Below are 26,783 nucleotides of genomic sequence, written 5' to 3'. Positions count from 1 at the left end.
CAGCATGGTTCAACTGGCAGAGATAGATGCCACCTCCTCAAAGTATGCATTCTACCTGTCACAGCCAACTAAATGCTCAATAGCATAATTACCTCAAATAAAATACCTCCTACATCCCAAACAACCATAAGCAACAACTGAGTCAGGATGTGCCTCAAGAAGTTGTTGAGGTTATCACAAACTAGTGTGATCTGTTTTAGAGGGATACTCTGTTCCTACAAGCTGAAGGGAATATTTCAGTCCCTTGGTAGGAGGTTTTCAGTGCTAGGTGCCATGCTGCCATGGTTTAACAGGAAAATTATTTGGCTCCACTAGCCCAGACAACACCAGATATATTTCTAGTTTCTTACCCTCCAGGTACAGTTGGCTTCATTATGCTGCATCATGGAAGAGTATGGTCAGATAAATTATCCTTTAGAGACAGCTAGCCTCCAGCTCTCCCTTTTCATGCCTCCCTTAGGGATCATTTATCCTGTATCTGATCCCATCTTTGCCATCATCTCACTTTCTCCAAAAACCAAGGAGCAGCCTACAAAGGAGCCTGCTTTCATTCCTGGAAATGCCTCTTTCACCTATACTCATCAGACTGATGCTTTCCCCATCTACATTTCCTAGTTATAGGAAATATTAGAGAATTGGGATGTCGGGTCCTTTTTTAGTTGCCTGAAAACAATCCTGTAATGTCCATTGTGTCCCTGTCACATTAGCTTTGGAAGGTCAGAGGTTCAGAAAAAGATTCTTCTCCTCAGAAGTTAAAGTACAGTTTTAAGGAAACAGATCAAAGTATATAAAAGTCAACAGAATTCAAATTAGTGTAATTTTATGATACATATTCTTTCAAATGTAGAAGTGTGCAACAAATTTTCTGCCAGAGTCAGAGAGGGATTTTTTTCCCCTGAAATTTCTGAGAGGTATAACAAAACTTGAATTTTTTGCTGGAGGAATGCTTCTGTTTGGCAAAAAGCAAATAATAAAAAGTAATTTTTTCATTTCTGAAATTAAGCACCTATTTGAGTAGGAGATCTGTCAAATCTGCTGTATTTTTCATTGCCATAGGTTTTGGTATATATATAACAATAATTTAATATAAAACAGTGAATTAACAAAAAAAAATTTGGTCTAGGACTTCCAGCCAAATTTACAGTGACAGAAATATTCACAAATTCACATATACTTAGTAGAAATTTTCTGAAAATACGCTGTCTAAATAACATAGAAATGGAAAAGAAGCATCCTCCACTAGCTCTCTGCAGAATTGGCTATAGCTGGGACACAAGAGTTGTTTAAAGTGTGTGGAGCTGTGACATTTGTACTCGAGGTGCTCATACGGCCAGTCACAAATATGTGTGGCAGTGAATGTTTGTCCAGCTCTCAGGACAACCCAAACTCTCACTTTCCCTATCCCATGTTGTTTTGCTGCACATCCCAAAATCTCTTCATAAGACAGAGTTTCTTCCTAGCATAGAACTTTAGCAGACAATGACTTTGGCCTAGGAAGAATGATTATGGCCTCATCTGATCTGTCAGAATTTCAGGCATAGGTCTGAGTTGATGTTGCTTTTGGATAGCACCATTTTTTCCTCTCTCATCTTTCTAGTTTGCTCTAAATATTGTGTAACAGTACTAGCTGAAAAGGTAGCACAGTCAATTAACTGTCTAAAATTTGTGGTTGCTTAACAAGTAGAAAACAGATACATCATCTTAATCATCAGGCTCTGTAGTCTGCAGTCTCAGTGTAATCACAATTGTATTTTTGTAATGGCCTGTGAAGTAGAAAGTAGATTTCCATCTTGGTGAAGACAAGAACATATCCCACAAGATCTCCAGTTCTGTTCCCCGTGTAAGGATACATCTCCAACTGCAGGGTCTTCTCTCTCTACCTCAGGATCCATATGGTGGCCAAGGGTGGAATTCTGCAGACACCTGTGGAGAGAGCAGTCAGTTCAGCTCTGAGCAAGGGCACAGGCTGCTGCTTTCACCTCCTACCAGCATCCACTGTGGATAAGGAGATAGCTAAATCCCTGGCACTGACATAGGGCAGAACCCAGTGTCCAAACTACCCCTTAGGTTTATCTGATGTGGTCTCTACTGAAAAAAAAATCCCCACTGGTACTTTGTTTCCAGCTAAATTTTCTATTACCTTTTGTATATCCTTAGTCTCTTCTTTCTTTCCTGCACAGTATTTATGTCTGTCCTTGTTTTCCTATTTTAATTATTTACCTCTTTTATACCCAAACCCCCACCACATATGAATGTCTATGTGCACAGATGGGATTTCTAGGACAGTCAGTATATAATTTTCCACAAACACTGTTATTTTAAAACAAACTCGATCATCTCAATCAAAGAGGCATAAATGGGAAAAAGGTTTTTTGTAATTTTTTTCAGTTTTGAAACTAGCTCTCCATTAAAGTTGGTACATCTGATGAGAAGCAGATCCAGTCCCTCCCTTTTGCCAATAACTTTATTTTGCTGATATAGCCCTATTAGTAGTAAGGTGTGCACATCGTTCTTACGTGGACATTTGTCAGCAAGCTTTATGCCCAGATGTCTTGTAAATTAAATTCTTGTCATTAAATAACGAGTTAAATTTAGTTAAAAATATTACACCTGCTCAGAGTCCTCTGTCTATTTTTATTTCTTTGCAATTACTTTTATGGTTTTAAACGATGTCCCTGTCTCCTCACAGTGTGTGAAAGATATATACAGATGGAAGATGGTGACTATAAAAGGAAAGCTACTGTTAGGGTAGAGGTATTGGAAAAATAGAGGAAACATAGCAATCCTTATTGTTCTTTTTAACAGTAGCTGGTGAATTTCTACAGTACTGTAGTTTTTCTTAAAGTTCTGTGCTACTTTAGAAACTTCTTTCATAGTGTCATTTTATTGTTATTTCCAGGAACTTTGGTTATTGCTTCCTCCTCTCATGTCTGAAATATGTAAGCACATTTTCATCGGCTCTATGTTCAGCATCCTTGTGAAGGAAGATGCTAATTCTTGAGTGCTTCCTACTCCTTTTAATAAAGACTAACTTGCTGATTTCTAGCTGTGGACAACTAGACAAGCTTGGAGTTGTCTTTGATTGCAAACATTTTGATTTTGACTGACGTGCTGACAGAAACATATTTGTAGTAGCTGATCTGCAGGAGATGTTGGAAGAGCGGTGAGACTACTGCTGTGCTTCCAGGAGGAAAGCAAGGCAGTACTCCGTTATTAATGAATTTCTTCAAGCTTCCACTTGTCTTAGAGACAATCTGCTAGACATGAGCAGTTACTCTCGCCACAAAATAAAGGAAAGGATACTTAAAATAGGCATTGTTTTGTGTTTTAAAAAGGTGGCTCATAAAAATTGTCAGCTTACTTAGCTGTCAGTTCAGCTGACCAACCTGACAGGAGTGCCGCCCTATGGTCCCTCTGCTTGGAGAGATACATTTCAAGCACATGGTAATATGTAACTCATAGGTGTATAAAGTCATAATAGAGCATTTCATCACAGCTAAATAAGGGTAGGTGCATGCTGTCTGAATAGTTAACCACTGAAAACATTGAACACAAGACATTTGACACTAATTTTACTGGTCAAATACTCCCCTGAAAGAAGTCTGCTCTGACAAGCCGCTCATGAGGCGCCTTTTGCAGAAGGAGCCTGGCTTGATGGGTCGTGGCATAAGCTACTTGACATTTGTCCCCAGTCAGACCGGATGCCACATGAAAAATTTACTCAGGCACGGGGCTCCCAGGAATAAACATTTCTCTGGTGTTGCTCACCAGGGACTCGGCAAGGTGAGCGGAACTCCAACTTGTCACGGATGCTCTGTTCTGACAAACATAAGTAGATGCTAATGGCTAAATCGTGACAGAATAAAGTCCCACAACCATATGGCTAATTGCCACAACAATATCTTCAGTGTTATTAATCAAGTTTTCATAGTGTGCCATGATAATTGGAATAATTAGAAACAGCATAGGCATTGCTTGCCTCTGCCGCACACACTGCAGACAGGGACCTGGAACAACCACAATTGCACTTTCTCTGCAGCGTTGTTTAGTGCTTTCCTTTCCGGCAAATACTGTGGTTAATTAATGAATTAGCTCTTTGGCACCAGAGTGTTTTATTGCTAGCAGGGCTTCTTCAGGGGCACATAGGTAACTAAACGAGGCCACTAAGCCCTTGTACCTCTCTGAAAAGATGCAGAATTCCCATAAGGCTGCAGCTACACAACACAAAACTTCACCAGTCAGAGGTACTTTGGTTTCACAAAAGTTAAAGATTATATCTTTGCACTTGAAGGATTAAAACAAACTGAGACTGTGCATTTTTTTGCTTAACAGTTTAAATGAAAACAAGACTCTGTATAACAGTGGTGCAATTAACTTACCAAGCAAAAGACGTTAACTCTTATTTGCCTTACCCTGCTTAGTAATGAAATTGGGCTCCAGACATATATTCTGCCTTGGAACTGAAGTTGTAAGTAAAATGGTGATTCTAAGACTTTTATTTACACTAAGCATCTAAATCATCATTGTGTACTACCTATTAGAACAGCCTCCCTCAATTCTTTCAGGAGTACAACAGCAGGGAGGAAACACTTGTGTTTCCTCGATGCATGCATCAACATGTAGTTGACTGGTCACTAAAACTGGCAGATTGATGATGATGACTCTTTTCACTGGATGTATGAAGGCATTTAGCCAGACTAATAGATTGAAATGGACTGCTGCATGTATGGCCTCTGAACAGCTTCTTAATTTAGTTTTAGAGCATGCAATAGATGTAATATTGAATTCAGTGATGATATAAATCTTCTCTGCTCATTTTGAAAAGTAAATAAATTTCTTCTATGGAGCAGATATCTAAAAAGAGATTTTGAAATACTGTATACTTACTTATAAAGAGTTTTGCAGAAATAAGGCCCCAGTTCAGGTGGTAGGTAGGAATTCTGTCCATTTTGGGTTTATTGCTGTTTAATTTTGATTCTCAAGGGGAAAGTATCAAGTGAGGTTTTGTATCTATTTTGGTATCCTAGTATCTCTCCACATTTTTCTTACTAGTTTATTGGTAAAGGTTTTATTTATCTGTGGTAATCTAGTTTTATCCGTGTTCATATTCAGTGTAATTAGGAGGAATTTTCCAAATACTAAAATAAGGCTTCTGCAAAAGATATGTTTAGTAAGATTTTGTTGAAATTATTAATCTTCATTACTGATGCCTGTTTGGTTCAGAGTATGACTGCCAAATAACAAGATTTTTATTTTCTTCATATCAAAGTATCACAATTTCAATTTCTTCTGTTGTAAACCCAACTGAAAGATTATAACTTTGTAAAGGCCATGTTCTTTTACTTCAGATAAGTTTGACATATATTCATGCATTTTTATGAGAAAAGGAGGCAACCTGATATATATTTAATTATCTTAAAGTTACCAGTTTACTTTATAATTCATATTCCTGGATATATTGCCATCCTTTATTTTACCACATGTTATGACCCACCCCTGAAGCAAGGGTAACTGAGTTTCCTGGTAATTGATCTCTTGGGGTGGATTAGAGTGAAACAATACTGAATGACTGGTAATTTTATACATTTATATATGCAGGTTTATTTTAGAACAAGTATGTTGCAGTGGAAAGGAGGTATGTAGAAGTTTTGGTTATTATCTATAGAAATTATACTTTGCATCTATATAGAAGTATAAAGGTATCACTTAAGAAAATATATGAGTAAAAGATAGAGAAAGGATAATAGTAGATAGTGGAGAGAAAAGACATCACCACCCATGGATCCAGCATCTTGTTTGTCCAGATGATGGTCGTAGCCTTGATCCATCAAAGCTGGGGAAATCCCATGAAACACAGAGTTCAGTGGGTTTATTAACATTCTGGTTCGAGTGGGAAAGCCCAGGGCACCTCCCCTGGGGGAGTTTTACACTGTCCGTTCCAACACTGGGGATCATGTGCAGTGGTCTGGTGGAAGGCCCTGGACATTACTCTGGGGGCACTTTGGGGTCTTTGATGGGTTATAACACCCTCTAAGCCATGCCAGCTGCCTCTCAAGCCAGTGTAACTGAGCCAGTTCTGCCCCACAGGAGGGGATGAACACCTCCAGGCTCAGCTGGGAACACCAGTGTCCTGATACCTTCCCTAGGAGGGGAGATTTACAGCTGGCCCAGCTGTGTAAGGGAGGACACTGGCAGGGTAAACAGCATTATCCCACCTCAGCAGCACCTGCTTCTCACTGGCCTTTTCCCTTATCTGGCTCAAACCCAGCTTGTTGTTAAACCAAGGTCAGTTTGTTGTGGCCATCCTCTGGTGGTGGCTGCTCACCCTCCCTGCACCTGGGCTGCTCTTATGCAGATCAGAGGATTCCCACCACACAACCAAACCTCTCCTCCTTCAGTCCAAACCCAGCCTCAGCAAAGCCCCTGTAGCTTTTCCAAATGGGCAATTGCTTGAGCCATTAACCATCAATGTTTCAGTCTCTGACACCACCGCATGGCTCCAACACTTTGTTATTTCTCTTCTGCTGCTTACTCCAAATCTTCTCCTATGGTGGCGATTTTCACATAGCAGACAGGAGGGAAAAAAAGAAGAAAAATAAGAGGAATAGTACATATCATTGTCAAATACAGTGGGATTGTGAAAATTAAAATACAACAGTAGGCACCAGGAGAATAGTCATAGGGTATTATTAGGGTGCTAAAATCATCTGTCTTAATATTAATGCTATTATGAGCACAAAAAATTGGAGTGAATACTCATACCTTCAACTAGGCTATCTATGAGTAAAACGGTTTCATGCAAAATCCCATGCAAACACATCCTTCCACCAAGCCTGTGGAATGAAAGTGGTAATTCACAATGTAATATTTAGGTTCCATAAATTGAGTTACATGGGAGCTGGTATTCTCTCCATGTCTTGTTTACAGGCCATGGCTGTCCTTCCTTCTGTAAGACAACAACTCCCCATGTGAAATTTTCTTTCATTAAGATTGTTTAGTTGACTGGTTAATACGTCTGAAAAAGGTAGCCAGATTATCATAAATCTAAAGTCTTCTGAGGCAGAAGTGGGAAGGTTAATACATATTCCTTAATTTGTATGATTCCAAATACTCATAAATCCATGTACTAACTCCCAGGCTAAATTTGGTTGAATTCACTGATTCCCATTTGATTGAGACAAAATTCTACATCCATAAGAAAAGTATTAGAAGCTTTTCGCACACTTTTTTTTTTTTTTTACAGTAAAATGACAAAATAAACTTTGTAAAAATCAAACAATACATAAAAGAGTCTATCTCATATAGTTCTACTAATATTTGGTCTCTAAATAAGTTACTTGTGATAAAAACACAAAAAAAATCCCCCAAAATTATTAAACTGATAATACAAGCAGTTATGGGTGCATTTAAAAGCTTAATTGGTCCTATGAATCTTGGTCTCATCTGATAGCAGGTTCATATAAAAAGAAAAGAGTCAGTTTGACCTACTACAGACCAATTAGTAAGAAGAGGGCATCCAAGAAAACCTAAAAATGTCTTTTTTATCAGCTGAATTTTCTGTTTCACCAAAGAACACCTGATGGAGAAGCAGGATTAGAGAGGAAAAAAAAGACTAAGAGGAATTGGTAAACTGGTTGCACACTCACAACAGACACGTTGTCTTGTTCCATTCCTGGAAACAGGCAGATAGCTTCTGAAGAATTTGAAAGAAGTTAGATCTCCTGAAATTTTTAGAATGTTTTGCCTGGCATACCAGGAAAAAAACAGCTCATTTAGTTTCATATTTCACTACAGGATAACGGAAAGATGGTTCAATTGTAGATCTCAATTTTTTATGGGCAGAAAAGACATTTTTTTCAATTATAACAGAGAGGTCTCAAAGATAGATTATAAACTTTATTTTATTTTATCAGTGCTTATTTTTTACTTGGAGCTATTAACAAAATTATCTCTCTTTTATTTTAAAATATACGTCTTTTTTATTAAGTCTTGCTTAAGTGGATTCTACAGAAAAATGTATTAACACTATAGAAGATTTGACAATATGGAACAATGAAATATTTTATACTCCTCTTTTAAAGAGAAATTCTACAACAGGGTGGTATCTTTTAAACCTACTGCATACATCTTGAATCAATGGATAAAGCTATTAGCAAATTTATTTTATCATCTTAAGAACTGTGCTTTAATTGCAACACTGAGAGTTGTTTTTCTAATATAATTTCTCCACTTTAAAACCAAATTTAATCATTACTGTTTAAAGATGGAAAATTTGGGGGGGTGGAGTTCCTAATTGCTAATAGCTGATATCAGTAGGAACTTCACTAATTTAGAAGTGCCTCTTTTGTTTCAATAGGTTTATTGAAGCAAACAGTGTTTAAAATCATTCACCTGTAATTATTTTTGTTTAAAACTGGAAAATATTTTTGCTACTCTGCAGCGATTTTCAAAACAAAATGCACATGCATCATCAGTATTTAGTATTTAATTGCACAGAGGCAAGGAATATTAAGAATTCAGTAGGCAAACCTTCAGGTTCCTGTATCTTTCTCTTACAATTGCAGATATTGGTCATTGTATTTGGGGTTTACAGAGTGTGAAGATGAAGATGAGATGAAGTCTCATACTCTGTGCACATAAGGGGTGTTCACCATTGACTTTAAATGATTTTCTTCGAGTATAATGTAGCACTCCCCTCTTGTCATTCTGGTTTGTCACCATAATTTTTTCAGGCTGATCCTTGCTCTTTAAATCTGAACATAGCCTGAGCTGTCTCAGTTTAGTAGTTTTGAAGAAACAGAGCAATATTCTTCAGTCTTTTTCCTTTGAGTGAAAGCACAGTTTAGCCCAGGTAACTGCTGAATAAGTCACAGTGTAACAGCTAAATCCTCCATCTTGTAACATCTGCATTTTGGCCAAAGTGAAAAAACATGTGCCTTGGCTTTGATCTGTGACATTTGTTGTCAACTTGACCCACCTTTTTAAAAAATAATAGGACATGCCTAGAATTTCTATTCTTTAAAAAATCAGCAATGACTGAAAGTATGTTAACTCTTTCATTGTGATCATTCTTCCTGTAGTACAGAATTGTTATCCACCCTTCATGCTAAGGAAAGGTCAGTAAATTGTTACAGTCCAGTAGCTGTTGTGTTTGCTGCAAACACAGGCTGGCAGTGTCAATGTAGTGCTTGAATAACTATAATTACTAAGCCTTTATAAAAGTGTTATTTATTTGAAATACTCAAATTGAAGTATTGTAACCTGTAATGGTTAGGAGGAATGAAAAGACATTGGACAATGTAGTTTTCTCCCACTGCAGAGAATTTCTTAAATTGAATGCTACATTCAGTGCAAGTCTCTGATCACTTAGAGTTCCATCCAGAGTATAAGTTTGTACCTAAAGGCCCAGTTTCTCCCATCTGCCCTGCTGAAAAAAATAGGGAATTTCTTCCTGTTTTCTCTTCTAAATAGATTCAAGTTCGTAGCTCTGATTTTGAAATCTAGTGTTAAAGAAATGCCAGTTATTGACCAATCCTTATATTTTTATGTTTCATGTGCCTGGAAATGGTTTCCAGAATTATCTGCTTCATCATCTTTCGAGAGATCTAGGTGAGGCTGGCAGGCCTGTAGTTCATTGGGTCCTTCTTAACCTTTTTGAGAATATGAATAATATTTGTTCGTTTTTTTTCTTTAAGTGCATTTCTGCAAGTGAGTATTTTAGAATTGGTCTGGCTTACAACTGCAGTAAATGCTTTTGCAGAGGAAGGTAAATTGCAGTAAGAAGGAAAGGTAATTATTAGGAATTCATTTTTTGGAAAGAAAAAACTTCATTAATAAGGAAATGCATAGTTTTCCCGAAACACAAAAAAATTTTCTTAAATGCAAAACTGAGTAATCATTGCCAGCAATCTGAAAGAAATCAAATGGGAAGGAAATAATCCACATAAGAACTAGATGTATCACTTTTATTAAAAAAGAAATTCATGGTATTTCTTTTAAAGAGTTAGGCTAATCTGTTTTTTGATAAGGTAATTAATTATATTAATATATAAATATATATTAATATAATTAATATTACAATGTCAATTGTAGTAGGAAATGTCAAAAAGGGAGACCAAATAACTGACTGTGTATCCACCCAGCAGTAGGGCCACGATTCCTGTATTTGGTGCAATGACCCACTAAATCTTCATAATCTTCATGCAGCCAGTACAGGAGAAGCTGGATGAAGTGAACAACCTTAATGGGAGTCCAAGACAGGACAATTCCACCCAGATCATGGGAATATTAAAACATGTATGTCATCCTGTAGCAGAACAGTACTCCATATACAAGTCTGAAATTACTTAAAGAGATAAGGCAGGCACACAGAAGGATCTTTTTATATACTCACTATTATCTCTAAGTCTAAGGAGAAGCTGAATGATGTGCTAGATGCTGGCACATACTTTCTCCCTCCTTATCACACACACTTTTTTACAATCTGCATACACTGCTGGAGACAATGTGGTAGAAATCTATAATATTTAAATGTTTTACAGCCTAAGGAAAATCTGATCATCTTGTCTGCCTTCTCAAATGACAAAGGCCACATAATTTTATCTAATAAATCCAGAATTAACATTTGAATTTACGGTTGAAGTAAACACATCTTCTAGCAAGATGTCTGTTTTCATTCCCTTCACAAGTTAAGTAGATTAAGGCAAAAAATGGAGCATATGCTGTAACAATATCACACTGTACATCATTTATGGGTAGTGTGCATATGAGGGTATGCCGTGTGTAAAATTCTCAGTGTTTAAATCGAACACATTAGAAGTCTCTGTAAATTCCTGAAAGTCTGCTGAGTTTCCCACACAACTTCTTATACCAGTTTTTTTGGCTTTGTAGGGATTTCACAGGCTTCTTTCTGTTCTGACAAAATATTGGATTTTAATAAGGTTTTGTTTATCTTAGAAATGCCATTTTGTTAATTGTGACACATAGCTGTTTTTCTTTTTCTGTCATCTATGATCATTAAGAGTTCCTCATGAACCATAAGCAGTACTGCCCTTCCACAAAAAAACCCTTGTAGAAGAGTAGCTGAAAGAGCAAGTTGTGATTATACTTCAAGCATGTTTCCTTCTCTGTCTTGTATGATTTGAAGGTTTTATTACTTCGGAATCAAATCCTGAAACAAATATAGCCATGGTGGCTTTAATAAAAATGAGGTTTATTAAGGAAGGGGATGGAGCACTGGAGAAAGGGGCGGTGTAACAGGTCTAAGCTGGAATGCTGCTAAGGCTTGTCTTGATTGGTCTCCTTCATGTCACTAAGTGAACTACCATAAGCATCCTCTGATTGAACTTAGCTGTCTCCCCTCTGCCTCTTGCAACTATCAAATCTGTCAGAGTTTCTGGAATCAGATGTCTTCTTTTGAGCGTGCTTTTGCTGTGTATTTCCTTCTCATCCATACAAGTGTTGATGAGTGCTGCTGTAGGAGCAGTAGCCCCCATGTTACCCCTGGTTGCCTCTGCAGGAGATACCCATGCCTACCTCATCTGCAGCCCACTCGTGTCCATAGGTTAGAAACACAGCCTTAAATCCTAGTGCAGGCACCAAGTCTGCCCAGAGTCTGGTGGCATTGAACTACTAAAGTCTTCATCTTCTGTATAATTTGAAGTTCTTTTGCAAGTGTTATACAAATGTCGCTCCTCATCCTTTTTCCATATCTTATTTTTGAACAGGCAGATCACAGCTCAAGTCTGTCTACCCTTTCTCCTAAATTATTGACCATGACTTTACATAGTAAATTTCACTGGCTACAAATGTTTGCTTGAACATAATTCATGACAGAGTTTAAAGAGACAGAGCTTACATATCATTTTCTCAGTTAGTAAACAACTGATGTTAATTTTGGCATTTCTCAGCTTCCAAGTGCTTAGTTTTGATAAAATGGTGTTCTTTTCAATACTTAAAGTCCATTTAAATAATTTTCTTATAAAAAAAAAAGGCAGCAAAACTTGCACTGAAAATTAAATTACATCCTGCAAAATCCTACTGACCCTCCTTTCTCTGCAAGACCTTGACTAGTCTTGCAAGCATTGGCAACCAGAGCAACAGCATCCTCTGCCACCACGTCCCCTAAGTGACAGTAGCCATTGCAGGGGGTGATACACATTTCTACCATTTGCCATGCTGGGAATGTAGAATGTGTAGCTGGGATGAAGCACAGGGTGGCAGATGCATTCTTGGGCTGGTGGCAAGAGTTAGGAAGAAACAGAACATGCTCTGTGTAAATCTTCACTCTGCTGTGCTTAGGTCAAACAAGGAATTACCAAATTTGGGCTTCTCTTTTTTTTTTTATATGCACAGTAAAAAGGAAGATACCAGAGACCTTGTTGTTTTGATTCTAGACCTTAGTGAAATGCTTGCAGAAAAAACTAAGTTGAGCACGAGCAGAATTTTTTTAGCCTTAATCTAATGAATAGTATCAATGAATGAAAAAAAAAAAAAATCAAGCCTTGAGCAGATGCTTGGAGTGGAAATTGTACTGAACATTGAGTTTAGCAAATGTATAAATGACTGAAAACATGCTCCTAACAATAGACCTTTTTAGGCACCTTGTTGTCAACTTGTAAGCCCTAGATCAAAGCATTTAGCCTCAGAGTGATGCTCTTCTGTTTCCTGGTGTTACAACTTTTCTTATTCTTTCTGATTTCATTGTGTTGTTTTGGCTCCATAAACATTCCTAAGCTGTTTATTTTACCTCATTGGTTACAATTTCTTGTGCTTATTTAATTTTTTTAAGAAGAATACCTCACAAGAAGACTGAGAAGATAAGCAACTACATATATGGAACACGTAACATAAGTTTAAATTTTGATGGTTGGGGAATTGTCCTGTAAATCTCTTGTCAAAATGGTTTTAGTGTTAGTTAAAACTGGTAAAGATGAATCATTGCCTTTTTTAATGGCTTTGCTAGCACAGAGTTTTCTCCTGCTTTCCCTATATTGTAAGGTCATTAATGAATCATTATCTATTTCTAGTAATTACTGATCTCTTGAGAATATTGGTTTAATTATATAGGAATCATAAGTAGAAGATACAGTTACATATTCTATAATGTAGGTAGTAGTACCTTGGTGTATCATGGCTTTAAAGAATCTGGGGTTTTTTTGTAAATTTTAATTGCTAAGTGTACCTGGTAAAATATGAATTATTGTATTACCACATGTGATAAAAGGTATACTATTGTGAGTTTCACAGGCTGCAGGTGTAACAGATGCAAGGCAAGATTATCAGGACAGAACAATAATTAAAACACAGACAGCCATCTCAACAAAAAAAAAAGGGAGGGGAGGAAACAAAAAGAAAAGGTTTATCATGTGCAATGCAATTATTAAGGGTGTCTTAAATTCTCTGCAAATACTTGTAAAAGCAATAAAAATGTGTTAGTTTGAAAGACAGCTTTTCAGTGTGGGCACTTAGTTAAGGAATTAAGATCTTTTTTATGAATATAAAAGCTGAGTGAAGTCCTGCCATATGGCAGCATGGTTCATAGGCAATAGGGCCTCGGTTTATAGATGCTGTGAGCTAAACGTTGCTGAAAAAAATAAGAGAGCATAAAGTATATATGCTTTTACAACAGTATGAATTGCTTACTCTCTTTAAGACAGGAAGGTTCAAATAATTAACAGCAATATTATGTTTGCAAAAGGAAGTCCAGTTGTTCTTCAGCAGTCTACATCTGTGAAACGTGATACCTCTGGGGAATGAGATTTAATTTTCCCAGGAGAAAATATAAAAGCAGGAGAAAAAAAAGGAATGACTTCTGCTTGAGCAGAATAAACCTGCATCTACAAACGATTAACACTGCATAATGAAGTAGTAAAGAAGCAAAAGAGATTTCTAATAAAGGACTAATAACAAATCCCATTACACCATGGTGTATTTTTTTCTCTTGAAGTGTATTAGACTCTTAGCAAGGTTTTTGAATGAGACTTAGGTAGTTGCAAGCAAAGTCAGCTCAAATGCTTCAAGCTTTGCTGAGATTTCTTACCTAGCAGTTTGTGTAGCTGGCAAGTTGTGGTTTTACAGGTGGGAGGAGTTGCTACGGCAGGTACAGGGCTTCACACGGAGTCTGAGTAATGTTTGTGCCACCATGGGGCAATAGTCTCCTGTAGGCTGGGCACTGCAGGGTAATGTGCCACTATGGCAAAACCCCTTAAGTAGAATAGACATGGTATTAAATGCACCAGCTAAGCCTTGCTTTTGTGAAACAGTTCTGATTTCTTTTTCTGAGGTCTCAAAATAAGTCCTCATAGGAAAGGGGTTTGATCAGAGAGGGAAATACAGAGTTTTTGTTTTGTTGTAGCTAATATTTGGACTTCTGTAATTGCTGTACTAACATAAAAAGTTACAAAATCATAGAACATAAATGTTTGATATGAGTGAAATGGTGCTATCTTTTGAAATCATGTATTTTCACTTTTAAAAGGGAACATATCTTGCAAGGAAAAGATTCTATGTAGTGATCTCTAAATCTGTACATGGTTATTTTTGTGGATTGTACATATGGTTCCAGTGGCATTGGGAATAAAAGTTTTGTGAACACAACCTTCACTCACAACAGTCCCTTTGAATTTCTTTTATAAGAGACTGTCTTTTTGTGCAGATTGTTACTATCTTCAAAGCTTGTGCTAGACTGGCATGCTGGAATTAGTTTGTCCAGTATTCTCTTTACACTGGAATCAGAAAAAAAAAAAGCCAGTAACAAAATCCTGGATACCTTAAACCAACAATGAGTTCTGGAACAAAAGTGGTTAAATATGAATTCTTACGAGTGAAACTAATCTTGAAAAAGAAATTTCTGGTTGCCTTTTTAGAAATTTTTGTGAGTTTTAAAGAATGACTTAATTTGCTTAGCAGAAATTTGCAATCAATCTTTTCTTGCCACTGAATAAACAGATTCCACATGCGTAGCTATTTGCATATCCCAGCTAAAAATGTAATTCATTATTTTTAAGTCCATTTCGTAATAACTATTTCAGGATTAATGTTACTAACTATTCTTTAGCTCATTCAAATGTGACCTTAGATAATCCTGCCTAAAAAGATACAAAGCTAGTGGATCTGTTCTGGAATAGGGAAAAGAAGTGCCTTTCCTGAGGTCAGCAAGTAAGTCAGTGTAACAGTCAGAACTAGAAATGAGAAAACTAGAGAAATAATTTTCTTCTTCTGCATCTCAAGCTTCCAGCCTCAAGCAAATATTGCATTTAATATAAAAAAATTTCACATTTTGCTAGGTATAAAAATGGCACAGAGATGAATAGGAATTAACAGTATAGTCTACTCGAGGATTATCACTAAATCTGGTAAAGATTTAAATTAGCTTTAATGAAAATAGCATCCATAGCATATTTTATATGGAGTTGCAAACACTGTCATCCATTACAGGAAGAAAAACCCCTTTGCAGTTACTGTGACCTGGTCCATTTTAGTTGCTCTTTGGCATCTGCTTCTGAACTGGCTTTTGCTTGACTGGGCTTTTCAGAGCTTCTCATAAACCACTGGCTTCACCCTCCTGATTTTGCTGTTCCAGGCCATTCTTGCATAACATTTTCTCTCCTTCATCTTAGGTCACTATCACATTAAATGCTCAAAAATGTGGTACATGGGATTGATCTATTTTGTCCTTTGAGTGTCACCCACGTAATAATATTAGTCAGGGAAGCTTCTACAGTCTCTAATGTATAATTTCTTTGATGCAGATGCAGTAACATTTCCACAAATACAATTAGTTAAGTCTTTATCAAAGATCTTGACAATTAGCAGAATTTTCTGATAAAATGTTTAGGATTGGAGCTGATCCTGGAATATATGTCCTGACTTTACCATACTTAGTAAAATGGAAAAATACAAATCATAACTTTTCCCCTTCTTTTCAGGCGATGGGTAAGGCTCCTGTTTGGACGTGAATTCCCTCTTCAGGATCTTCTGGTTGTCTGGGATGCTCTATTTGCTGACAGTATCACACTGAATTTAGTTGACTACATTTTTGTAGCCATGTTATTGTATATCAGAGATGCCTGTAAGTATCAGCTATCTTACTTTTTTTTTAATATAAAGAATGCAAACCTATTCTTTGAAAGGAGACCTTAAAAAGGCTAAATTTCATTGTGACTTTTTTAACATATTGAAAATCATTCCAAATACTAGGAAAAGAGCTATTTATTATGAGACATGGCCTCCTGTATTTATGAAACAAATTGTATCTTGGAGTTAAATGCAGGTTAGTTTTGTGAGTAGTTCTGTGTTTTTACGTGGAGTTGCAGATTTTATGTGCTCTAAGTGATACAGGCAAGTATAGAGCTCCACCTTCTGACGAAGCTCATGAATTGAGTAAAGTTTCCCTGTGACACTTGAAATATTTTTATGCTGTTCCCCTGCGAGAAAGGAGAAAATGCACGAGACAATGGCTCACAATTTTTGAAGAGATATCGTGAATAAAACACACAGATGAGTAGCAATTACTGAATATGTTTAATCTGTGCAAGAGGGGCATCTTAAAAAAATATCTGTTATTTTATTTCGGTTTAGTACACCTAAAATTTGTGGACAGGTAAATTTTTATAATTTAGTGATGATCAATAATATTAAGTTGGGACAAACAAGCAATCAAGAAAATTTATATTTTCTATATAATTTTAAATGGAAGGAGAAAGATACATAATGATAATTGAGGCATTTATTTCTGTCCTATCAGATTCTGCAAAAAATTCTGTATGCAACTGATGCAACAAAGTATGCATTTCACAGCAAGATGTATGGCTGTCATTAAGTATGTGAATTCTATAGCAAGTTATTCAGAGTTAAGTATATACCATCTGTAAGCTTCAGGTTATAACAAGGTCACATATTTGACACAATTTTGTATTCTAGGACATAGGAAGTTTTCAACATCTGTGGTTCCTTTTTTAGGGCCCAGTCTTGGAAATATAATGTGGTACTTTACACGTACATGTTGTTCCACTGCCTGCCTTCATGTGTTTTTTAATTACTTTTTAATAAACATGCAGAATATAGAGCTACCTTTCATTCCTCTCAAAAAACTGGATGTTTAATTCTGGTCAGAAGTTTCAAAATTAATGGTGATGTTTCAGGATGATCTGACTCCAGGTCATTATGTTTTGCAGTCTGAATCTTGCCTGTTTATATTCAGTAAACTGAAGTAATTTAAAATTTTTGGTAGAGATATGTTCTGAAGAGGCATGTAAGAAAGTTTCTTAGCATCAATATATTATTTTCTGTCATCGCTTACCTTTAAAAAAAGCAGCACATTAGAACTGTGCTCCTAAGAAGCCTCTCTCTTCTTGGGGAGGGAAAGTTATTCTGGCTTTGTTTTCTTTTGATTTGTGTTGCTGAGGTACAAGTATCAATACGAGTTAACTAAAATGTGAGTTAAAAATGTGTTCAGGCTTTTGTATGAAATCAATCTCCCTCTTTTCCTTGAACTTCCCAGGCTTAGTAGATAGAGTAGTAAATAGCTTTGCAGTGAAGTACATTTACCCACATGAGAGGCAAAGTCATCTCATCAGGGCAGCTAATATGTCATATTTTGACTGTTTCTGTAATAAGTATCTTCTTGTTCTACAGCTGGACCTAGTTAGTTACTCTAAGCATAACAGAAAGGGGAAGCAAAATAAGTCATAAATACTGTAAAGTTGAATCTATTTTTCCAAAGTAAATCTCAAACCATAACAATTTCCACAGTTCTTGATTACATGAAAAACCTTTTGTTATATATCTGTAACAGAAAGTTTTCTGTTTTTCCTCATGGTTTTTATTGCTGATAATATTTGAGCTTTGAACAGAGTTCAAAGTTGTAATAATTTTAAAAACATTTTCAAATAAAGTAAGTTTATAAAAGCTTCTCTTTATTTGGTGAAAGGAAACATAAGCTCAAAACATCCAGTGGTGATAATCATCTTTAATTTAAATAAACCATCGGGAAATTTTTAGTTTAGAAACTTTGAAACAATAAGAACAATAATAAAGCTCCTGCGATATTATGTTATGAAAATGTCAAATATAAGCAATTATAATATTACAGTACTCAAAGCATTTGAAAGTTTAGAAATTGTGCTGATTCTTTTAAAACAACACATTTGGGGATGGGTGAAAGTTGCTGGTTTGAGAATTGATGAATTCTTTTTCTGTGCTCTATTATGATATTCTCAAGGACATGATTTTAAGAAACTATTATTTCTTCCATATTTCTCATTTTTATTTTAGTTTTGAAATCCTCTGTTGCTCAAACAATATATTATGCAAGGAGAAGGGAACATTTAGATTATCAGATTATTGCTTATATATTTTAGAGATTACAGGTATATAATCATGTACACAGCCATTCTGTAAACTGCTCTGTTCAGTTTTACATCTGTATCCAAGCAGATCTTTGTCTTTGGAGTGATAATCCTCACATGCCAAGCATTGGGTTGTGTACCAGTTTAGCTGTAAATTTTAATAAATTATTTCCTGTGTTTCTTTGAAAAAATTCTTGCAAAAATGTTTTTGGTTTTTTGAGGTTTTTTTATATCTATCAAATCAGGAGCATTAATATTTGCTTCTGTTTCACCAGTGTGAATATACATGCAGTTGATGAAATCAGAATGGAGGGAAGGATGTGATGCAAAAATAGATGTATTTTATCTACTTCCCTTCCAAGAAAGACAAGAATGAAGAAACCTGGAAGACCTGTGTATATTTTGCATAGTAAATTAATGCCATTGTTGCACAAGGAGCTAATTTTGACTGATCAGTATTAAAATAAGTGTATTTTTATCTTGTTTCCACTTGAGGAGTACGTATGGCCATTGTTAGAATTTTTTCATCACTGAATATTTTGAGAGAAACAAAGGAGCCATAGCTTCTTCTTAGACTAACTGATTAGTTATTTTTGTTATAGTGCAAGATGTTATTTTGTCTTTGTTTAACTCAATTTAGGGGTTACTAAGGAGAACCTGGCCATGTGTAAAGCACCAGGGGGGAATAATCCCACCCTTCCAGGGTTATGAACTAATTTGGATACAGAATCAGTGACATCAAATATTAAACTTTTAAGAAATTAAATGTATCAGAAATTTTGGACTTTGTTGAGGACAGTACTCTGAATTTTCAGGTTTTCCACCACATTACTGCTGCTCATATCCAGGGGTGGTTATTGGGCCAACAGAGAAAGTTCAGTCTCTTCTACAGCAGAAGGGAGAAGACAATTTGATGTTCCTCTGGTCACTAAATTACAACACTAATAAAAGGAAAGTAAAATTGTTTTCTCTGTGGGGAGGAGTTTCTCTCCTCCTTTCCCTAGAAATGCCAGTAGGATTCTTCTTTGGGAAAGTGAAAATTTGTGGTTCACAGTAGAAGTTGGATCCAGATGTGACTCTCACTAAGCCAATGAGAGAAGGAAAAGCACAGCTGAAGAACCACCAAGCTTTTTACAAGGCAGCTGGACACACCAGCTACTGCTGAGACTGGATATTTGTATTTCACAGCATCTCCTTCCAGAAACTTCATCCTGTAGACAATTCTTAGAAATCCATTTAACACCAATAGGCATATTCAGTTTTGTTTTACTGCTGTTTACCTATTATTTTTGAGAAAACTGGCCCTCTCTTGTATAATATTACACATTTTGTCCTGAAGAGACAAGAATCAGAATGGTTTGAGTTTGGAAGGGACCTTCAAGGATCATGTAGACCAATCCCCTGGCATGGACAGAGACATATTCCATTAGACCAGATTGCTCAAAGCCTCATCCAGCCTGACCTGGAACACTTCCAGGGTCATCCACAACATCTATGGGCAACCTGTGCCAGTGATTCACCACCTTCACAATGAAGAATTTCTTCCATATGTCCAATCAAAACCTACCCTCTTTCAATTAAAAATGTGGGGGAAACCCTAAGAGTAAAAAAAACCTGTACATAAAAGTTAGCAAGTCTTTCCTTTAACATGCATGATTTTTTTTAAATGTTCTGGATTATAAGGGTTTTATGGCAGGGGTCAAGCCTGCACCATTAAAATAAATTCATTTTTTTAATATTTGGTTTTCTCTATATTTGAGAAACAGCAAAGAACTCTTCCAGGAAAAAAAAATATATATTAAAAATATATTTTTAATCCATTTTACGTTGCAGAATAGAACACATACTTATTTCTTCAAAGGAGAAACACATTAGTGTTACTGTCTATCATTTATTAAAATATTTAGCATTTAATATCAATATTCACTGTTTTTATTTGCTTTGGTAAAAAGGCATCATGATCATAACCACAGTTCAGTATCTTGAATGTTATTTACATAGGAGAGTTTGATTGGGTATGTTCTGTGTGGTGTTCATGTTATACTCTGAAAGAACTCTGACAGAGGCCATTGTATTGTGTTCATTATGCCAGCTTTGTGACTTCAAGAAGAAAAAGCAGGTACCTGAATATGAACAAGGAAAACAAAGGGTAGGAAAAAGAACAGGCAGAACAGATAAAGAATGAGTAGGATAAGTGAGTGCTTTACAAATGAAAGCAGATGTATGAAATTACAAGCTGTCGGATCAGCAACGGAAATGAAGATGATGAAGTGGTTCCTTACACAGATTATAATTATTCATTTTGCCCAGTCCTGTATCTTTTCCCCATAATCCTCTTGTTGTGGGAGGTAAGGTAAAGGAGGATATGAGGCTTATTCACATGAAAGAAAAAAAGTAAACCATTTAAATTTGTTTGTCCACAAAACTGCCCTTTATTTTGCTTTTTATTGATTCAAAATAATCTTGTATTTGCAATATCCCGATTAATTAAAGGTATTTCTTACTATATTTCTTACTACAGCTAAAGTTCTCAGCATAGTAAAGTTTGTTAGAAATTTATTTACAATTGTTATTGTTTATGTTGCAGAGTGGAGACATCATTAACAGGCATTGCTTTGACAGCTGTGGCAGATGGATTGCCTGGATTTAGATGGTGCAAAAGAAATGAAGTAGTTTACATAGACCTGCTTGAAAAGATGTCTTTAATAATTGCACTCATAATTAGATTGATTTGGGAAGGAAAGAAAAAAACTCAGATGACAACAACAAGCAAAAAGCCATAGAGTATGCTTACATAGATTTAGATAAAATCAAACAGATTAGAACAAAATTATAAAGTTTAGCAAGGCATGCTGAAAATTTTCTGAATAAGTGTTAAGTGAGAAAATCTAAGCAAGTTAATGGTGTAGTATATTTTTTAGTATTTATGAAATTAAAATCTAGTCTTTTCCCTTTTTTTCTGAATATTTTGTGAAGTTTCTGATTTAAAAAAAACAAGGAGTTGTTGAATAATTTCATGTATGCATAGGTATCTGAGTGTGTATATACATATAAATATATATTTAAGAACAACATAAAAGATATTTCAGCAAAAACTCATCAGAGTGAGGCATATATCATAAAGCCATAAATGCAAATGATCATATTTAAATTTAGATGTCTGTGGAGGAGCGTCTGAAAAGTCCATGTCCATTTTGCAGCACAGGATTAGTTCTTCAAGATGTGCTGATGGTGTTGCCCTGAGCTCCACTGACTGGGGCAGGCTTTGGGGGCACAGCTACAGAGATCTGAATTGAGGCATCTGAATCTGGAGCTAGCAGAGCTCTTCTTATTTATACTAAACCAAGTGTAGTCACAATGCTTGATTATATCTATCTCCTTTTACTCTGAGCACTGCTTGAGTTCTGAAACACCATGTGGGAAAAGACAGCCAAATCTGAACAGTTATGAATTTACTGGACGAAATACTGGTTTAGAATATCAAAGTAACACAGTAATATTCTCTTCTCTCTCTCCCTTTTATTTTCATTTTAATTCTAGTGATTTCAAGTAATTATCAGACCTGTTTGGGACTTCTGATGCATTATCCACCTATTGGAGATGTTCACTCCCTTATCCTAAGAGCACTTTTTCTCCGAGATCCAAAGGTGAGATGCTCACTCTGTTAATATAGGAAATAAATCACTGTAATTAAATGTTCTAAATGCTATGAAGTTAATAACAACCTGCATTTTGGAAACTAAATGGTAGTTTCAAGTTTCTTCTCACCTGACAAAAGAGCTGAAGGAAAGAGTTGAAAACAAAGTAGAAACAAGTTCCTTCATTCTTTAAAGGATACTTTAAAGGACACTTTGCTGAAGTTATCCAGGAGTTCTGGTAACTGCAGATGTGCTCTTTAGAATAACTTTGCTTGGTATGCTGCACAGACATCTTTTAGGATACTGTTTCAGGGAAACAGTAATGTTACTATTTAAAACCTAGTAAGCTGTATAGAAAGCATCATGCAATTTCATCTGAAAGACTTTTTTCATGGGATTTCTGGGATTAATCACTGTTAATCCTTAAAGCACTACCCCTGCCCAATATATAACAGTTATTTGATGGTTTTTGATTAAAACCTCGAGTTTGATGTTACAGCCTGTAAAGATTCACATGTACAAAATGTATAAACTCATACATTCATGCCACATATTACTAGCATGCAATTTATGATGTACTCTTCTATTAAAAAAGGAAGGAAAACCTCTTCCTGTTTTAGACTGGCATGTGTATATGTGTGGATATAATATACAGGAGGCATTCACTGTATAGTGGATAAAGTGCTTGAGATTCAGCTGTACACAGTAATCTGTGCCTACTCAGATCTCTGACATATTGCAGAATTGTGCTGCTGATTTTGAACTGTCTTTGTACATGTCCCATTAGTAGGTTGCCAGTGTAAAGTCTGATTTCCCTCATCTTCTTGATGCACAACATCTTAGAAAGCAAAAAATTCATCACTTCTGCACTCTGACTGCCTTCTGCAAAATTTCATTCAGTACCAGTGTTTACACTTTTATGGATTAAGAAAAAAATTGTCTCTTTGTTTTTCTATATCAGTTTTTTGCAGAAATCTGCATCCTTGTAGTTGTTTTTTTCATTCCACTCAAGCACAAAGATTTCTTTCATGATGAGAAGTAAAGTGTATCATCTTTTCAGTGTGTAAGAAAGTTTCTAACGTTACATCTCAGGAATCTTTCTTAAGATTTTGGCAGTAGTTTGTGAAATCCAATTGCCCAGCATTTGTTTATGTACTTTCATAGCAAAACAAAATAGAAATATTTTTTAGAAGAAAGATACAAAGGGAGGAAAATTTTGCTCAGTTATCCATCTGAATTCAATGTGTAATCTTTCATTTATTGACGAGATATGTTAAACAATAAAGTGATTACTAATTATTCAGCTGTCCTCTGAAACATGCTAGGCAGCATACAAGATACTCTGTCAGCTGAAGGGGACAAAAATTAACCACCAACTTCCCACAAAGAGGCTTAATCTCTATTCCACTTCTTATGCTCTTGTCTCCAACAGAATGAAGTTGTCAGGCTCATAAGGCCTTGATGTCCTATTAATTAACATTCTCAGGTGGGCCTTGAACACATTTCAAATAAATACTGGATGTAGTTCTGTAGTTCTTTGCTCAGGTGAATCAGTACTTGAAACTCTTTGATTCAAAGAGTGGTAGTTGCTTTGTCAATTTAAATATTATAAAATCCAGTTGTTTCTCATTTCTGAGCTGTACTTTTTTGCTTGGTAAATACTCTGAATGTTGAGGAGGTCTGATTTCCAGAAAATGAATAGCCTAAGGTACTTGCAGCCATCTCTAATTTTACACTGTGTCTTTGTATTGAGGCTGCATGAAGAGATCAGGACTTCTTACAGTAAGGACATAAAACCATTCTAAAGGATCCTTCTAAAATAAAAAAATTGCTCAGGTTCTGAGAAATAAATGTATTTTCAAGGCTATTACTTGAGTACCTGTTTCTTACCTTTTCCTAAGTGTGACTTCAAGTTTCACTTAGGTGTCTGTAAGCATATGTTTGTTCAGTCTCTTTTTTCCTTATATATGAAATAGAAGTCTTGGTGTTCTATAAGACCTATGCACAAACAATTCCAAGTCTGTCAATATTTTTCATTAAAACAAATGAAAGGAAAGATTCAACAAGGCATCATGGGTGCTGTAGGAGTCTAAAGCACAGATTATATAGGAAAAAAGTGGGAAAGTTATGATACTTTTTTTTTTTTTTTTTTTTTTGCTAGTTGCATAGAAATAATTCAGTTTGCCCTTATTCCTTGTTCAGAGAAAAGGTGATTGGAAGAAATGACAAAGAGATTTTAATCTGTAGTGCAACTTGTAAGTTGTGATTAACAAATTCAGTGCTTAATTATTTTTCTTCTCTGTTTGATGTTTTCCTGTGCATTTCTCCATCACAATTTTTTCGTTTCTAATAGGAAATTACATTTGGTTCAGTGCAATTTTATCTCTCCTTATCCAGGGCTGAGTTTTCCTGCATGGTATTACTTTCATTTTGCTTGGGGTTTAATATGTGAAATCAGAGAACTCCTCTCTGGGAGACTTTTGCATGGTCCAGACTTTTGCATGGTCTATTATTATTTCATTATTTGTTGAACATACCAAGAATGTTCAGTGTTGTTCCAAATATCTGAGAGAGGCTTGCTGTCTGCTCCTTGAAACTTTAAATCTCAGCTGGACAAGCAATTCAGTTTAGAAGTCATTGCCAGTTGCAAACAGGAGTCTACCTCTTGCAGGTTTGCTAATATAGATGTTGTCTTCCATATTATTTTTACAGCTAGGAAAATACCAAGTCATCTTACAGAGGGGAGGTTGTAGGGTATTTGGACTAAGAAAGGTTGGAGGTAGATGGGCAAAACTGAAAGGTTCTTAAGGAACAATCTTGTGATAAATGGTGAAGTTGTTATCAGATGTTAACTCAGATACAGCTTTTCCATTTGTAACTTCCAATTGTGGCAATAACCTGGGTTTGTATATCTAAAAACATCTATAATTTTTTCTCTTTCCTTACTCTGACATAACAGGTATTTCCTTCTTACTTTTTGTTATGTAGTCTATCAGGAGAGCTAAACTTAGGCTTGACCAACCTGTTGCATTTTGTTTGCCTCTTTTCACTGCAGTCATCACCAAGAGAGCAACCTAAATGTCAGAAGCAAGCTGTACTTAAAAGGTGGGGGGCGTTTTTTTCTTACAGATGGACAAGTACAATTTCCTGACCTTTTGTGAAATCAAGCCTTACCAGAAGCCTTAGCATTATCCAGTATTAACAATAATATGAAAAGTCATTAGTACTTGCCATTAACCTAAAGCTTGCAGCAGCTCTCCTGTTCACTTTGGGAACCCCAGTTGGCAGTTGAGATGAGGGAACATTTTAGATACCACATCCCTGATATTTTTCAGTTCCACAGAAGAGAAATACACATCTCTGTAATAGCTGAAAACAAGTTAATGCACCTGTCTCTGAAGGGGCGGGGGGGCCTGAGAGATACTAATTTTACAGGCATGAGTATGGATCAATGCAGAATAATTGAATTTCAGCCTTTTCTGCATTTGACTATCTCCACTTCTTAGGACAACGTGGAATGAAAAGCTCAAATCAGTGTTGTTGTCTTTGCATAGGGCGATAAAGTTAACCTGTTTTGCAGAGTATTTGTTTCACATTTCTAATCTTTGAACAGATAATTGCCTCAATTATTTATATTAAAGTAACTTCTATGCATTTACAATCTTTTTGAATATAAAAGTAGAGTTTCTTATGGAAGAATGAGCTATTAAAATTGTGTATATGTGAAATGAAAAAATAAGGGAAGGTTCTTCTATGAATATCCAAAAACATTTACTGAAGGTGTGTGTCTGCATACTTAATACGAGTGGCTCATTTTCTTCAGTTTTTTTCCTTATCAAAACCACTGAGCACTGTTAATTTTCACAGCAAAGGCAGCAAAATTAAGAAGTAGAGATATGGAGATACGGCATTGGAAAAATATAAAGTGATTAAAAAACATAGTTCTAACTAGAGTTGTTCAAATAAAAAAAAAAATTTAAAAACCCAATTAGAAACAAAAGTCATAGAAAATGTGAACATATTGTGTTCCTTAAATAACCAGATGTTCTTTCCTTCCTGAAGGCAGCCAGGGCTAGGAATAAAAGGTTTAAAACTATTGTTTTAAGTTAACTGTGAATTTTGAAAATCTGTTTTCACCCTTTAGCAAATAAAATTCTAATACAGCAACATAAGCAAAGTAATTTTCATCTTTGGGTGTTCTTATTTGTGTGTTGTTCAATGTTGAAGTGTTAACCTTATCACAGTGACTTATTAGAAAACTAAAGCACTACATAGAATACTACAGTTTTGCACCGCATACTGTAGGAACCTGACAACTGCCCTTTGTCTGAAAGCTTACTGTATTTGTTCTTAATTTTTATGTAAAACAAGTTTGCTTTCAGATATTTTAGCATGGTGAGTTGTCCCATTCATTGAGCAAGCTAGTTAGGAGCTTAATTCAGTGGAGACATCTTTTTATCATAAGCTACCAATTAAAAAAAAAACAAAAAAGAAAAAAAAATGTGCTCGGTTGATGGGAAATAATTTGTTACTTATGCTAATAATATTCTAGCTACTGCTGCTGATATTTTCTCAACATTGTATTTTAGCTATTTGCTGACATTGAAATAAATATCAAATTCTAGCTAAATCCATGGAGAAGAATACATGACATTTCAAAGAAGTCATATTAGTTCATCATGACTGAAATTACAGATACTGCCAGAAAACTTAAGCAATAAAATATGGTCTGATCACTCATATAAGGAATAGTTGGAAAAATCTGCATTCTAGCTTTTAACACTCTTCACTGTCT

At 35.7% G+C, this 26,783-nt stretch overlaps 1 protein-coding gene across 14 annotated transcripts in view; it reads left to right on the top strand.

Moving 5' to 3' along the window:
* TBC1D5 (TBC1 domain family member 5) overlaps nucleotides 1–26,783 on the top strand; it is a 315,956-nt gene that overhangs the window by 220,288 nt on the left and 68,885 nt on the right. For all 14 annotated transcript variants that reach the window (XM_085568765.1, XM_077787232.2, XM_021538134.4 and 11 more), the window contains 2 exons: nucleotides 15,930–16,072; nucleotides 21,891–21,997. In XM_085568765.1, the coding sequence (XP_085424891.1) occupies nucleotides 15,930–16,072; nucleotides 21,891–21,997 (250 nt within the window). The remainder of the gene's footprint in view (nucleotides 1–15,929; nucleotides 16,073–21,890; nucleotides 21,998–26,783) is intronic.

Source organism: Lonchura striata, chromosome 2 (genome assembly GCF_050655825.1).
Source record: "Lonchura striata isolate lonStrDom1 chromosome 2, ASM5065582v1, whole genome shotgun sequence".
NCBI lineage: Eukaryota > Metazoa > Chordata > Aves > Passeriformes > Estrildidae > Lonchura > Lonchura striata.
This window is presented reverse-complemented; position numbering and strand designations above follow the sequence as displayed.